Source organism: Osmerus mordax, chromosome 17 (genome assembly GCF_038355195.1).
Source record: "Osmerus mordax isolate fOsmMor3 chromosome 17, fOsmMor3.pri, whole genome shotgun sequence".
Lineage (NCBI taxonomy): Eukaryota > Metazoa > Chordata > Actinopteri > Osmeriformes > Osmeridae > Osmerus > Osmerus mordax.
This window is the reverse complement of record NC_090066.1, coordinates 14396871-14410078: the sequence shown is the minus strand read 5'-3', so window position 1 is coordinate 14410078 and position 13208 is coordinate 14396871. Positions and strand designations below refer to the sequence as shown.

At 48.4% G+C, this 13208-nt stretch overlaps 1 protein-coding gene across 1 annotated transcript in view; it reads right to left on the bottom strand.

Annotated features, from left to right (window-relative positions):
• Positions 1 to 1502: 1502 nt before the first annotated feature.
• LOC136960529 (ankyrin repeat and SOCS box protein 15-like) overlaps positions 1503 to 13208 on the bottom strand; it is a 29241-nt gene continuing 17535 nt past the window's right edge. Inside the window, exon 10 of the mRNA XM_067255041.1 lies at positions 1503 to 1585. Within this exon, the coding sequence (XP_067111142.1) occupies positions 1503 to 1585 (83 nt within the window). The remainder of the gene's footprint in view (positions 1586 to 13208) is intronic.

Sequence of the window (13208 nt, the reverse complement as noted above, 5' to 3'; positions counted from 1 at the left end):
AGTAAGACGTGAATGATATTCACTTAAGTCATCATACTGACTGGTTTTGTTATTTTCACTTTACATTTACACTTACAGTTTAGTGCAGTGTAATTGTTTGCCGTGATAATCAAATGCTAGTGTGATAATAAATGACCAAATCATACAAACTGTCATGATACATTATTTTAATGCAGGAATTTCCTTTAAAATAGTATCTGCTGGTGCATATGTCATGCACTAACCTACATGAGAATATAATACGTGTTTGCAGTGGACGGATAGCCCCCCCCCCCCCCCTCCGTTGAAATGAACGAATGACTCGAAAAAAGATTCGTTCATTTTACTGAACGAGATTCAAAGAACCGAATCAGTAAAATGATCTGAACTTCCCATCACTAGTCAGAAATAACTGCTAGCTAGCTTAGTAATTATACATCGTGGACCCAGTCCAACCCAGCCCACTGCTCTTTCAGAAAAATATGTCCACACTGTTGTTAAAGAAAGTAGCCTATAAAGAATAGTAACTGTTTTTTTTACCCATGAAGTATGTAAAGAACATATGCTTTTGTTTGGAACCGTTTGGTACTGTAGCTAGTCACGTGTTTAGTAGCTACAGTACACAATCGTGCTGCCCCAGATTTGTAGTTACTATGACAAAATGTGCTTCTTTATTAGGTCACCGGTAGCAGTCGTTACTTGACTGACGATGCCAATGTTGCCATATTCCCTGGAGAGCCAGGCTATTTCAGCGCCATTTACCTTGTTTATAGGTCCCATTATGAGGTTCATAGAGAGAGTGAAATTCTCACCTCCACCACCACCACCAAAAACATATTTAGATTTCAAAGCATCAGTAATATATATATTATTACATTTACTGTCAAATAAAGTACAATCATTAATAAAAACATTTGGTAAAGTTGGTAAGGGTCTTATTCTTACATATAACAATGTGCTTTGAACTAACTGTAAAATGAAAGAACGAATGATACACGGATTGGGAAACAACTTGTTTCCAGATTCCAGATTCCAGATTAATAAGAGTTTTCTTATTTCAATACGAAAATCCATTGGCCGCAACGTACACGGACCGAGATTGACGCCTTTTCTTCCCTTTTTTTTTGGGTGGTAGTGAGTTTATTGGTGACATCTTTTCCCCCTCAGGCTCCTCTGGAAACCTCTACTGCCAGCCTGCAGCTGGCGCCAAATACGGATTTGTTTGACAGTTTCTTCTTATATGTCCTTGATGTCCACATCCCCAGCACACCCTTGTTTGCTGATTGTCAGATTGGGGTTGGGCTGCGCTCGTCTGTCCTGCTGTGGGGGTGGGCCTCGTCCTCCTCCCCAACGGGCTATCCCTCCACGTTGCATAGTTCCACCTCTTCCCTTCCAGGATTGATAGTTGTCATCTGAGGGGCCACCATGCACTTGGATTGGTGGCAGTCTGGGATCTGGGGGGTTGACTGGTGCTGCCTGCATTGGTCCTGGTGGAGCAGGAGGTTGGGGTGGTGGCTGGAACATCACTGGGGCGTCGGGTTCTCGGGAACCTGGGCCTCCGCTTCCTGTTTTTCTTCTCTGCAGTTATTGATGTGATGGATGTGTCCTGAGAGCAATGGCCAGTCCATTCTCATCAGGCCTACCACACTGTCTAGACACTTGTACAAATTGTACATTTTGAAGCATTGCCTTCATCACCATCAGCATAAACAGTCTCTGTGTGGTGTTGTTTGTGTTCCAGGCATTCCCAGTCTAATTTCTCCACCTGCGTTGCTCCCCAGTCTTCCTCCATCTCTCACCCAGTGCTGCTGTTGTATGACTTAAGTGCAGGGCCCCTCTGTCGCTGAGCTGTTGCCATGTGTGTGGGGGTCCTCGTTTGGTCTGACTTCAGATGTTGGTCCTGGTGTGGACATCTTGTCACAGCGGTTTCGTAATTTTGTCATCAGGTTGTTTATTTCATACTGCATCCTTTGCAATGACTCTTCCCAGTCTTGGTATTTCTGATTGATGTTGTTCCACTCTTCCAGCGATCGCTCTCTGCTTTTTAGTTTGGGGCGTCCCCCTAATGAGCGATCTGTTGATTGTTGATTACTGGTGGGGCTCTATCCCTGTACTTCCTTTATTCCTGTCTGTAGGATTGGTTATTTTCTCTGTCTTAATCTCTTATTGCTCTGGTTTTTAAATTTATGGGGCTCTATGTTGACCTCCACCTCCTCACAGCACGCTAAATCAAAGGATCCTCCTTTCAGCCAAACTGAATTGCATTTCTTCATTAACTGTTGAATTAACGTTTTGTCGTCTGGGTGGCGTTTTTTATTTTTTATTTGTATTACCTCCACTGGAGCCGTCACCTGGCTGTCCAAAGCCTTCCCACAGTGTTTTCCGCGAATTGTCCCCTATGATTGTGTTGTGTTCTGCTGACCAAGGACCTGGAAAAATGTGGTTGGTCGTCTGTTTCCCTGATTTTCTTTATTTCTACCAAATAGCTTATTAGTCGTCCTAGTTTGTTTTATGAAGCTCGGTTGGGGTCCTATACCAGCTTCTCTGATATATCGTTTCTTGGAGGTTAAGTTTTATAATCCTAGCTTAACCTACTGGGAACAACGGTAATACTGAGTGATGGATGTGTGGCTGGCCTTTCCCGTATTGCTGGCCTTTCCCGTACTGTGAATAAGGTGATTGAGAGGTTCATTTTCAATCATATAATCCATAATAATTTCTCCATCGTCATAATTACAGCAGTGTGATGTTTTTTCTAAAACACAATGTTTGTGGCTATCTCGTTGTTATGATCAGTGACCCAAGGGCCTAATCACGCATTCTTTGTGGGGGGTCGTGTCCCCCCCAATATTGAGAAAATACCTATCTCCCAACCCCAATATACAGCAGAAAATATGTAAAATATACGTTCTCCTTTTATGAACCCTGTCAATGGATCGGTTTCTTGTCAAGTCTTATTTATTTTCAATTTATTTCCGTCTGTTAAGAAAAACATAAGTGTGTAAATCCCCCCTCCTAAGTGTAGCCTACACTTGTGTGATTTCGTTTGAATCCACCTTGCGTCGTTCTGCGTTGTCATGGTTACCTAACACTTTTTCGTCAGTCAGTTGAGCGCCAAAAAAGTTACGTTAGTTAACTTGTTGTAGAGGAGGTAGAGTAATGGAGGATTTGAGGTTACCTAAAAAGCGGAGAAAACTGCACCAGCAAGCATACGCTGTTTTTTTCAGACAGTAAGTAACGTGATACCGAGCGAATGTGTAAGCAAATAAAACGAGTAGCCTCATAAAGTCTGTCTGTTTTTCTGATAAAATTACATGTGGTCACAATGCAGGCAGTCACTGTCTCTGAGAAATTACACTATTCCTTTAGATGTGAATTCAAAAGGTCAATGTAGTCCTCGAAACTATGTTCTAAATGTGCGAATTTTCATATATAAATATAGAATTGTAGGCAATGCACTTAATAACAAATATGGGGATGGGTATTCATTTGGACCCCCCCAATGTCTAAACCACGGTTACGCCCTTGCAGTGACCTATGCACGTTTGTAAAACTCTTGGAAGTCGCTTTGGATAAAAGCGTCTGCTAAATGCATAAATGTAAATATAAAAGCATCCAAAAACAGCATGCCATGGGACCTTTAATTACTTGCCATCTTTTAAACCACATGCCTTCTTGTTTTCTTTAACATTGATTGGGATAGATTTACTGCAATATAAAATACAGTAAGCCTACATTATGAAGTGCAAAATTAATTTATTTTAGATTTCAACATGCTGGTGGTTGGGAGGATGGTTGGGGCACAGATGGGCAGACTCCTGAACTAAAAAAATGCAGTCGGGAGTGTTGCTGCGTTACGGGATATGTAGGCCTACCTGTCTCTACACTTTGCGTGCTTCATACATTACATTTACATTTTACATTTATTCATTTAGCAGACGCTTTCATCCAAAGCGACTTCCAAGAGAGAGCTTTACAAAGTGCATAGGTCACTGATCATAACAAAGAGATAGCCACAAAACATTGCGAGTAGCCAAAACATGAAGCACACATTGTGAACAACCAAAGTAATTGCCAAAGGGAAGAACCATAAGAGCATGTAGTTAAACAAGTTATAATTAAACAACATGAACTGCTATAAGTGCAAGTGTACCTGTGAAAAAAAAACAAAAAACAAAACACAAGCAACAATAATAAAACAATATATCACAGCGAGTACAAACCATTTTAAATCAGTTACCACTAACCACAAGAGCAACAAGTCTCTGAGCAAGAGTCATTGTGATTCTTGAGGAAACTAACATCGGGTCAAGTGAACCATTCCTAAGTACCGTTGTACTCCCGGAACAAGTGCGTCTTGAGCCTTTTCTTGAAGGTGGAGAGACAGTCAGTGTCTCTGATGGAGGTGGGGAGTTGATTCCACCACTGGGGGGCCAGACAGGAGAAGAGCTTGTGTTGGGACCGGGCGGTCTTGAGCGGTGGGACCACCAGGCGGTTGTCTGAAGAAGACCGTAGGTGACGGGTGGGGGTGTAAGGCTGCAGGAGAGACTTGATGTAGACGGGTGCAGTCCTGTTCACTGCTCGGAAGGTCAATACCAGGGTCTTGAATCTGATACGGGCCATGATAGGTAGCCAGTGGAGAGAGATGAGGAGCGGGGTAACATGGGAAGATTGTAGACCAGGCGGGCCGCTGCGTTCTGAATCCTCTGAAGAGGGCGGGTTGCACATGCTGGGAGACCAGCGAGCAGCGAGTTGCAATAGTCCAACTTGGAGAGGACAAGTGCTTGGACTAGCAGCTGGGTGGAGTGCTCAGACAGGTATCTCCTGATCTTCCGGATGTTGTAGAGGGTGAATCTACACGACCGGGAGACCGCAGCAATGTGGGCCGTGAGGGAGAGCTCGTCGTCCATGGTAACCCCAAGGTTCCTGGCAGAGGATGAAGGGGTCACCGTCGCAGATCCCAGGGTGATTGAGAGATCGTGGGAGATGGAGGGTTTAGCCGGGATGATGAGAAGTTCTGTTTTGGCGAGGTTCAGCTGGAGGTAGTGCTCGGTCATCCAGGCGGAGATGTCTGTGAGGCAGGCCTCAATCCTAGCTGAGATCCCCGGATCGGTCGGGGGGAACGACAGGTACAGCTGCGTGTAGTCAGCGTAGCAGTGGTAGGAGAAGCCATGGGAGGTGATGATTGGTCCAAGTGAGGTGGTGTACAGAGAGAAGAGGAGGGGTCCAAGGACGGAGCCCTGTGGGACACCAGTGGAGAGCTGGCGAGGGCCTGACAGTTTGCCTCCCCAGGAAACCTGGTAGGATCTTCCCAACAGGTAGGATGAGATCCACTGGAGTGCAGTGCCAGTGATGCCCATCTCAGAAAGTCTGGCGAGCAGGATCTGGTGGTTAACCGTATCAAACGCTGCAGAAAGGTCCAGCAGAATGATGACGGATGACCTGGAAGCCGCTCTGGCAGACTGGAGGGCAGTGGTGACTGAAAGGAGGGCAGTCTCTGTGGAGTGGCCAGTCTTGAAGCCCGATTGGTTGGGGTCAAGCAGGTTGTTCTGAGAGAGAAAGTTAGACAGTTGGTTAGATACAGCACGTTCAATTGTTTTTGAAAGGAAGGGTAACAGTGATACCGGTCTGTAGTTCTGGAGGACGGCAGGGTTAAGGGAGGGTTTTTTGAGTAGAGGGGTAACTCTAGCCTGTTTGAAGGCAGAGGGGAAGGTGCCAGAGGTAAGAGAGGAGTTTAGGACATGGAGAAGAAAAGTTATGATGGAGGGGGAGATGGTTTGAAAGAGAGGGGAGGGGATATGATCAAGGGGACAGGAGGTGGGGCGATGAGAGAGAATGAAGTCAGAGATCTCTGCCTCAGACAGGGGAGAAAAAGAGTTTAGACATTTAGTTGGGTCAGTCATGGAGGGTGAGAGGGTAGGAAAGGTGGGTTTAGGGAACCGACTGCTAATGTCTCTGCTAATGTCTAACGACTTTTTTCTCAAAGAAGGAGGAGAAGTCGTCTGCTGTCAGGGTGGAGGGAGGGGGTGGGGGAGGTGGGTTAAGAAGGGTGGAGAAGGTAGAAAAAAGTTTGTGGGGGTTTGAAGCGGAGTTAATTTTGTTCAGAAAGTAGAGGGTTTTTGCACCAGTTATGTGAGAAGAGAAGGATTTGAGGAGGGAGTGATACTTATCAAGGTCCAGACCGCCTTTGGACATGCGCCATCTCCTCTCAGCTGCCCGAAGGGTGGACCGTTCTCCACGAATAACATCCATAAGCCATGGGCAGGAGGGAGAAGATTGTGCAGGCCTGGTTGACAGGGGACAGAGTCAAGTGATGCAGTTAAAGTGGTTAACAAGGTGTCGGTGGCAGTGTTAGTGGGGTGGGACGAGAACTCGTCAATGGGGGGGAGGGAGGATGTTACAATAGAGGAGAAATGGGAGGGGGATAGGGAGCGGAGGTTGCGCCGGAAAGTTACAAGGGGAGGGGAGGTAGAAGGAGTTGGAGGGAGAGAGATAGAGAATTGGATAAAGTAGTGATCAGAAATATGCAGCGGGGTTAAGTCAGTGATACAGTTACGTGTCAGGATGAGGTCTAGCTGTTTGCCTGCCTTGTGGGTCGCCGGTGTGCTCAGCAGCGTCAGGTCGAAGGAGGTCAGGAGAGACAAGAAGTCGACGGCCTGCGTTCCTTGGAGGTGGATGTTGAAGTCCCCAAGGACTATCAGGGGGGTTCCATCATCTGGGAGGACGCTGAGGAGCATGTCCAGCTCCTCCACAAAGTCGGCTAGCGGGCCTGGTGGGCGATAAAGAACAATTAAGCATGCTTTGATAGGATCAGTTAGCATCGCATAATGGTGTTCAAATGATTTGGCAGTAACAGGGAGTGGTGTGGATGTGTATTTAATATGTGGGGAAAGAAGCAACCCTGTCCCACCACCCCGCCCGGTTGAGCGGGGTGAGTGAGTGAAGGAGTGGTTGACGGAGAGAGCAGCTGGAGTTGCAGTGTTCTCAGGGCGGATCCATGTCTCTGTCAGCGCCAGGGCATGAAGATAAGCATGAGATGCAAACGCTGGGATGAAGTCTGCCTTGTTCACAGCAGACTGGCAGTTCCAGAGCCCTATAGAAAGAGAGAGGGCAGGTGGAGAAGATCTGGATAGGTACTGAAGGTTAGAAGTTGACCGTATATACTTTGTGATATATCTACGTCTACGAGTAGTGTAATGAACAGGAATGCTGGAGAAACACATGCTAGCTATGAATATGTTCTAGGTAGAGTAGAATACAAATAGGGTGATGCTTATCAGAAGAGGTGATCCGCCTCGTCGGCGCAGGTAGACTCCCTGTCTTTGTTCGACCGAGTCTTCACCGAGGCTTCCAGACGAGGCTGCCTTTGCAGTGCTACTTGCCTAAATATGCTAAAGGGGCAGCTGACAATGGCCCTAATTTGGTAAACAAAGCCAGGGTTTCACTCGGCGGCAAGTACCCTGAAACTCGATCTCTAGCTAGCTACCTATTGACCAATTTAGCTGCTATACCCTTACCCTATGTCCAAGAGGCAAAGATTTAGCAAAACACAAATGAATGAAACAAACTCTGGTTACTTACAGTCAGATGGCAGTCACGAAGTACACTCAGTAAGACACTATTCGCTCTGAATCTGATTACAGAAGCCAGGGCTGATTTAACCAAATTCTACAATGGCCCTAATTATGTAAACAAAGCCAGGGTCTCACTCGGCGGCAAGTACCCTGAAACTCGATCTCTAGCTAGCTACCTATTGACCAATTTAGCTGCTATACCCTTACCCTCTGTCCAAGAGGCAAAGATTTAGCAAAACACAAATGAATGAAACAAACTCTGGTTACTTACAGTCAGATGGCAGTCACGAAGTACACTCAGTAAGACACTATTCGCTCTGAATCTGATTACAGAAGTCAGGGCTGATTTAACCAAATTCTACAATGGCCCTAATTATGTAAACAAAGCCAGGGTCTCACTCGGCGGCAAGTACCCTGAAACTCGATCTCTAGCTAGCTACCTATTGACCAATTTAGCTGCTATACCCTTACCCTCTGTCCAAGAGGCAAAGATTTAGCAAAACACAAATGAATGAAACAAACTCTGGTTACTTACAGTCAGATGGCAGTCACGAAGTACACTCAGTAAGACACTATTCGCTCTGTAATGAACAGAATCGGTGACTAAGGGCAGCCCTGGCGGAGTCCAACCCTCACCGGGAACAAGTCGGACTTACTGCCAGCAATGCGGACCAAACTCTGTCACCGGTCGTATAGGGACCGGACAGCCCCGATCAGGGAATCCAGTACCCCGACGGACCCTCCTCTCCAGAACCCCTGAATAGACTTTCCCAGGGAGGCTGAGCAGTGTGATCCCCCTAAAGTTGGAGCACACCCTCCGGTCCCCCTTTTTAAAGAGGGGAACCACCACCCCGGTCTGCCAGTCCAGAGGCACTGTCCGCAATGTCCACGCGATGTTGCAGAGTTGTCTCAACCAAGACAGCCCTACAACATCCAAAGCCTTAAGGAACTCCAGGCGGACCTCATCCACCCCAGGGGCCCTGCCACCGCAGAGCTTTTCAACCACCTCGGCGACCTCAGCCCCAGAGATAGAAGGGCCCCCCCCGATGTCCCCAGACTCTGCCTCCACGTCGGAAAGCGTGTTGGTGGAATTAAGGAGGTCTTCAAAGTATTCCTTCCACCGATCCTGGACGTCCCCCATCGAAGTCAGCAGCACACCATCCCCACCATATACAGCGTTGACAGTGCACTGCTTCCGCCTCCTGAGTCGCCGGATGGTGGCCCAGAACCTTTTCGAAGCCGTTCGGAAGTCATTGATCAGAAATATGCAGCGGGGTTAAGTCAGTGATACAGTTACGTGTCAGGATGAGGTCTAGCTGTTTGCCTGCCTTGTGGGTCGCCGGTGTGCTCAGCAGCGTCAGGTCGAAGGAGGTCAGGAGAGACAAGAAGTCGACGGCCTGCGTTCCTTGGAGGTGGATGTTGAAGTCCCCAAGGACTATCAGGGGGGTTCCATCATCTGGGAGGACGCTGAGGAGCATGTCCAGCTCCTCCACAAAGTCGGCTAGCGGGCCTGGTGGGCGATAAAGAAAAATTAAGCATGCTTTGATAGGATCAGTTAGCATCGCATAATGGTGTTCAAATGATTTGGCAGTAACAGGGAGTGGTGTGGATGTGTATTTAATATGTGGGGAAAGAAGCAACCCTGTCCCACCACCCCGCCCGGTTGAGCGGGGTGAGTGAGTGAAGGAGTGGTTGACGGAGAGAGCAGCTGGAGTTGCAGTGTTCTCAGGGCGGATCCATGTCTCTGTCAGCGCCAGGGCATGAAGATAAGCATGAGATGCAAACGCTGGGATGAAGTCTGCCTTGTTCACAGCAGACTGGCAGTTCCAGAGCCCTATAGAAAGAGAGAGGGCAGGTGGAGAAGATCTGGATAGGTACTGAAGGTTAGAAGTTGACCGTATATACTTTGTGATATATCTACGTCTACGAGTAGTGTAATGAACAGGAATGCTGGAGAAACACATGCTAGCTATGAATATGTTCTAGGTAGAGTAGAATACAAATAGGGTGATGCTTATCTGATTACAGAAGCCAGGGCTGATTTAACCAAATTCTACAATGGCCCTAATTATGTAAACAAAGCCAGGGTCTCACTCGGCGGCAAGTACCCTGAAACTCGATCTCTAGCTAGCTACCTATTGACCAATTTAGCTGCTATACCCTTACCCTCTGTCCAAGAGGCAAAGATTTAGCAAAACACAAATGAATGAAACAAACTCTGGTTACTTACAGTCAGATGGCAGTCACGAAGTACACTCAGTAAGACGCATTTTGCTTGGCCTGCCGGTACACATCATCTGCCTCTGGAGTCCTACCAGCCAATAAAGTCCAATAGGCCTCCTTCTTCAGCTTGACGGCATCCCTCACCTCCGGCGTCCACCACCGGGTCCGAGGGTTACCGCCGTGACATGCACCGACCGCCTTGCGTCTGCAGCTCCGGTCAGCCGCCTCAACAATGGAGGCCCGGAACATGGCCCATTCGGACTCAATGTCCCCGGTGTTACATCCCCCCCTATCTGTCTGTTTCAGTGTGCCTTGAGCGTGTTGGTGTTCTCTGTGTTGTGTTCCTGTTTGTGTGTTCTGTTCTGTGTGTTCCGCAGGTGGTGCTGGTCATCCATGCCTCCCTCCCTTCCGTGATGCCGTTCACCTGGGTCCAATCAGCAGTCATCCCATCATGCTGTAATAGTGGAAATTCAAGTGGCACTGTGTAGATCTGAGTAGTCAAGAGATGTGGTTTTAATACAATTGATTTAGATTATACAATTCCGTAATATTAAACAAAGCTTTGCTGATCAGTCATTACGAAGGAGGTGCTAGCCACAGGTCGTTCGCAAGAGTGATGAAGAACAACCCTAAAACTTGTGCTTTTATACACTTAAAACAGATGTCCTAATAAATGATCAATTCATCAATGCAGTGGTCTCTGTGATTGGCTAACACTGGTCAGTGACAGTTAAGACAATATAACCCCCCAGGTCAAGATACCAAAGTCTTTTGATGTCACGGCTCTTTCTCTAAATGAGGACAGTAAAGATACCCTTAATGAAACACAAACAGGACACAGGACACAATCTCCTTGGCCAAAAGGTCAGAGCTGCTAGATCAACTGATCCATCTACCCTTCTCCCTTTAGGCCACGGAACTCAAACATCCCCCAACCTCCGTGCCCCTAGCTTCTCAATCAGGCATCATAAACCAACACCATAAATACCTTAAGACCAACTGCAACATCCATTTGTTTAAACACAACCTCAGTCTATTAAAAATACACTCTTAGTAACTATATCAAAAAATGCCATCACAATGCCCTCCTGTATAAATTGTGTTTGTTTTCTGTGTTTTGGGGGGCTCTCTTGGTACAGAGTAGGCATCCACTCTGTTCTCTGCGTGGCGGTCCGTGTGTTTTGGTGAGCATTGCCGTTTCTGTGTTTCGCCAGGTTTGTTTTCCCTGGGGGAAGGGGACGCACTTGGGGAGTGTGTAGGCTAGAGCCGCCCGCGGGCATACATCACCCGTAGGGAAAAAGTCTGTGTCTATACACACTAGGTTAGTTCTGGGCGGACCCCCCCTTGTAATTTGGTTAGGGCACCTGATTAGTGTGCCAGGTTAGTTTAGTTTTGTGTGTGGTAGATTAGGACAGGTTAGGGGTGGGTACTTTATGTTTGTTTCTTTGCTTTGGTACCGTCCAGACCCTTTCCCCAAACATACCACCGCATTATCATGTTTGCTTACTGAGGCGAATAAAGCCCTGCTTGACCGTGTTTGCTGTTTGGCATTGTTATTGGTGTTTTGCTCATACACATCTGGGGGTCCTTGGGCTGTGGGGTGTTGGGTCCCCCTCTTACGGGAGGTAGACTATAACCCCCCGAGACATGATCGAAGCTGTCCCGGAGGTGGGAGTTGAAGCTCCTTCTGACAGGGGATTCTGCCAGCCGTTCCCAGCAGACCCTCACATTACGTTTGGGCCTGCCAGGCCTGACCGGCGTCTTCCCCCACCATCGTAGCCAACTCACCACCAGGTGGTGATCAGTTGACAGCTCCGCCCCTCTCCTCACCCGAGTGTCCAAGACATTCGGCCTCAGATCCGAAGACACGACTACAAAGTCTATCATCGAACTGAGACCTCGGGTGTCCTGGTGCCAAGTGCACATATGGACACCCTTATGTTTGAACATGGTGTTCGTTATGGACAAGCCGTGTCTAGCACAGAAGTCCAACAACAAAACACCGCTCGGGTTCAGATCGGGGGGGGCCGTTCCTCCCAATCACGCCCCTCCAGGTCTCACTGTCATTGCCCACATGAGCATTGAAGTCCCCCAGGAGGACGAGGGCATCTCCGGGAGGAGCGCTTTCCAGCACCCCCCCCCAGAGACTCCAAAAACGGTGGGTACTCTGCGCTGCCGTTTGGTGCGTAAGCACAAACAACACTGAGGACCCGTCTCCCCACCCGAAGGCGGAGGGAGGCTACCCTTTCCTCCACCGGGGTGAACCCCAACGTACAGGCGCCGAACCGAGGGGAAACAAGTATTCCCACCCCAGCTCGACGCCTCTCACCGAGGGCAACTCCAGAGTGGAAGAGAGTCCAGCTCCTCTCAAGGAGACTGGTTCCAGAGCCAATGTTGTGCGTCGAGGCGAGGCCGACTATATCTAGCCGGAACCTCTCTACCTCGCGCACCAGCTCCGGCTCCTTTCCCGCCAGCGAGGTGACGTTCCACGTCCCTAGAGCTAGTTTCTGCAGCCGAGGATTGGACCGCCAAGGCCCCCGCTTTCGGCCGCCGCCCGTCTCACACTGCACCCGACCCCCATGACCCCTCCTGCGGATGGTGAGCCCACTGGAAGGGGGTCCCACGTTGTCTCTTCGGGCTGTGCCCGGCCGGGCCCCATGGGAAAAGGCCCGGCCACCAGGCGCTCGCCATCGAGCCCCACCCCCGGGCCTGGTCCAGGGGGGGGGGGCCCCGGTGACCCGCTTCCGGGCAGGGGCAACTGGGAACCATTGTTAGTTTTCTTCATGGTAGTTTTTTGAGCCACGCTTTGTCTGGTCCTTCGCCTGGAACCTGTTTGCCTTGGGTGACCCTACCAGGGGCATAAAGCCCCCGACAACATAGCTTCCAGGATCATTAGGACACGCAAACCCCTCCACCGCGGTAAGGTGGTGACTCAGGGAGGGGTTATAAGTTAATGTAATATACATACATATACATGATACAACACACCAGTAACCAATTGATATTATGTGTTAATATACCGAAAATGTCCGTTAATCGAGATGGTGCTGGTGTCTGTCCCGTCGAAAACCATTCAAACAGGTTGACAGCAGTGGGGGTTTTGGAGCAAACGGAACCACGTGAAAAAAAGCTCTAGCTTTTTTCCTCTGTGTTTCACTGGCAGTGAGTGTTCACAATGTTGTATTTCACTCCATTCTACACCAAAAATGTCAGGGAGGACTGCTTTTTGTAGATACGAGTCTGCTGAAGAAAGCCAGAATCTCGGATTTCTTTAACCAAGCCTGTTTCATTCGTCATTTGCCTGAGAAAGTGACTTCCGTTAGCCAGCTGCATTGAAAACCATTCAAACAGGTTGACAGCAGTGGGGTTTTGGAACTACAGCGAGCTACTTGAACCACGTGATCACGTGTCAGCGAGATCAAAGCGTGTCGC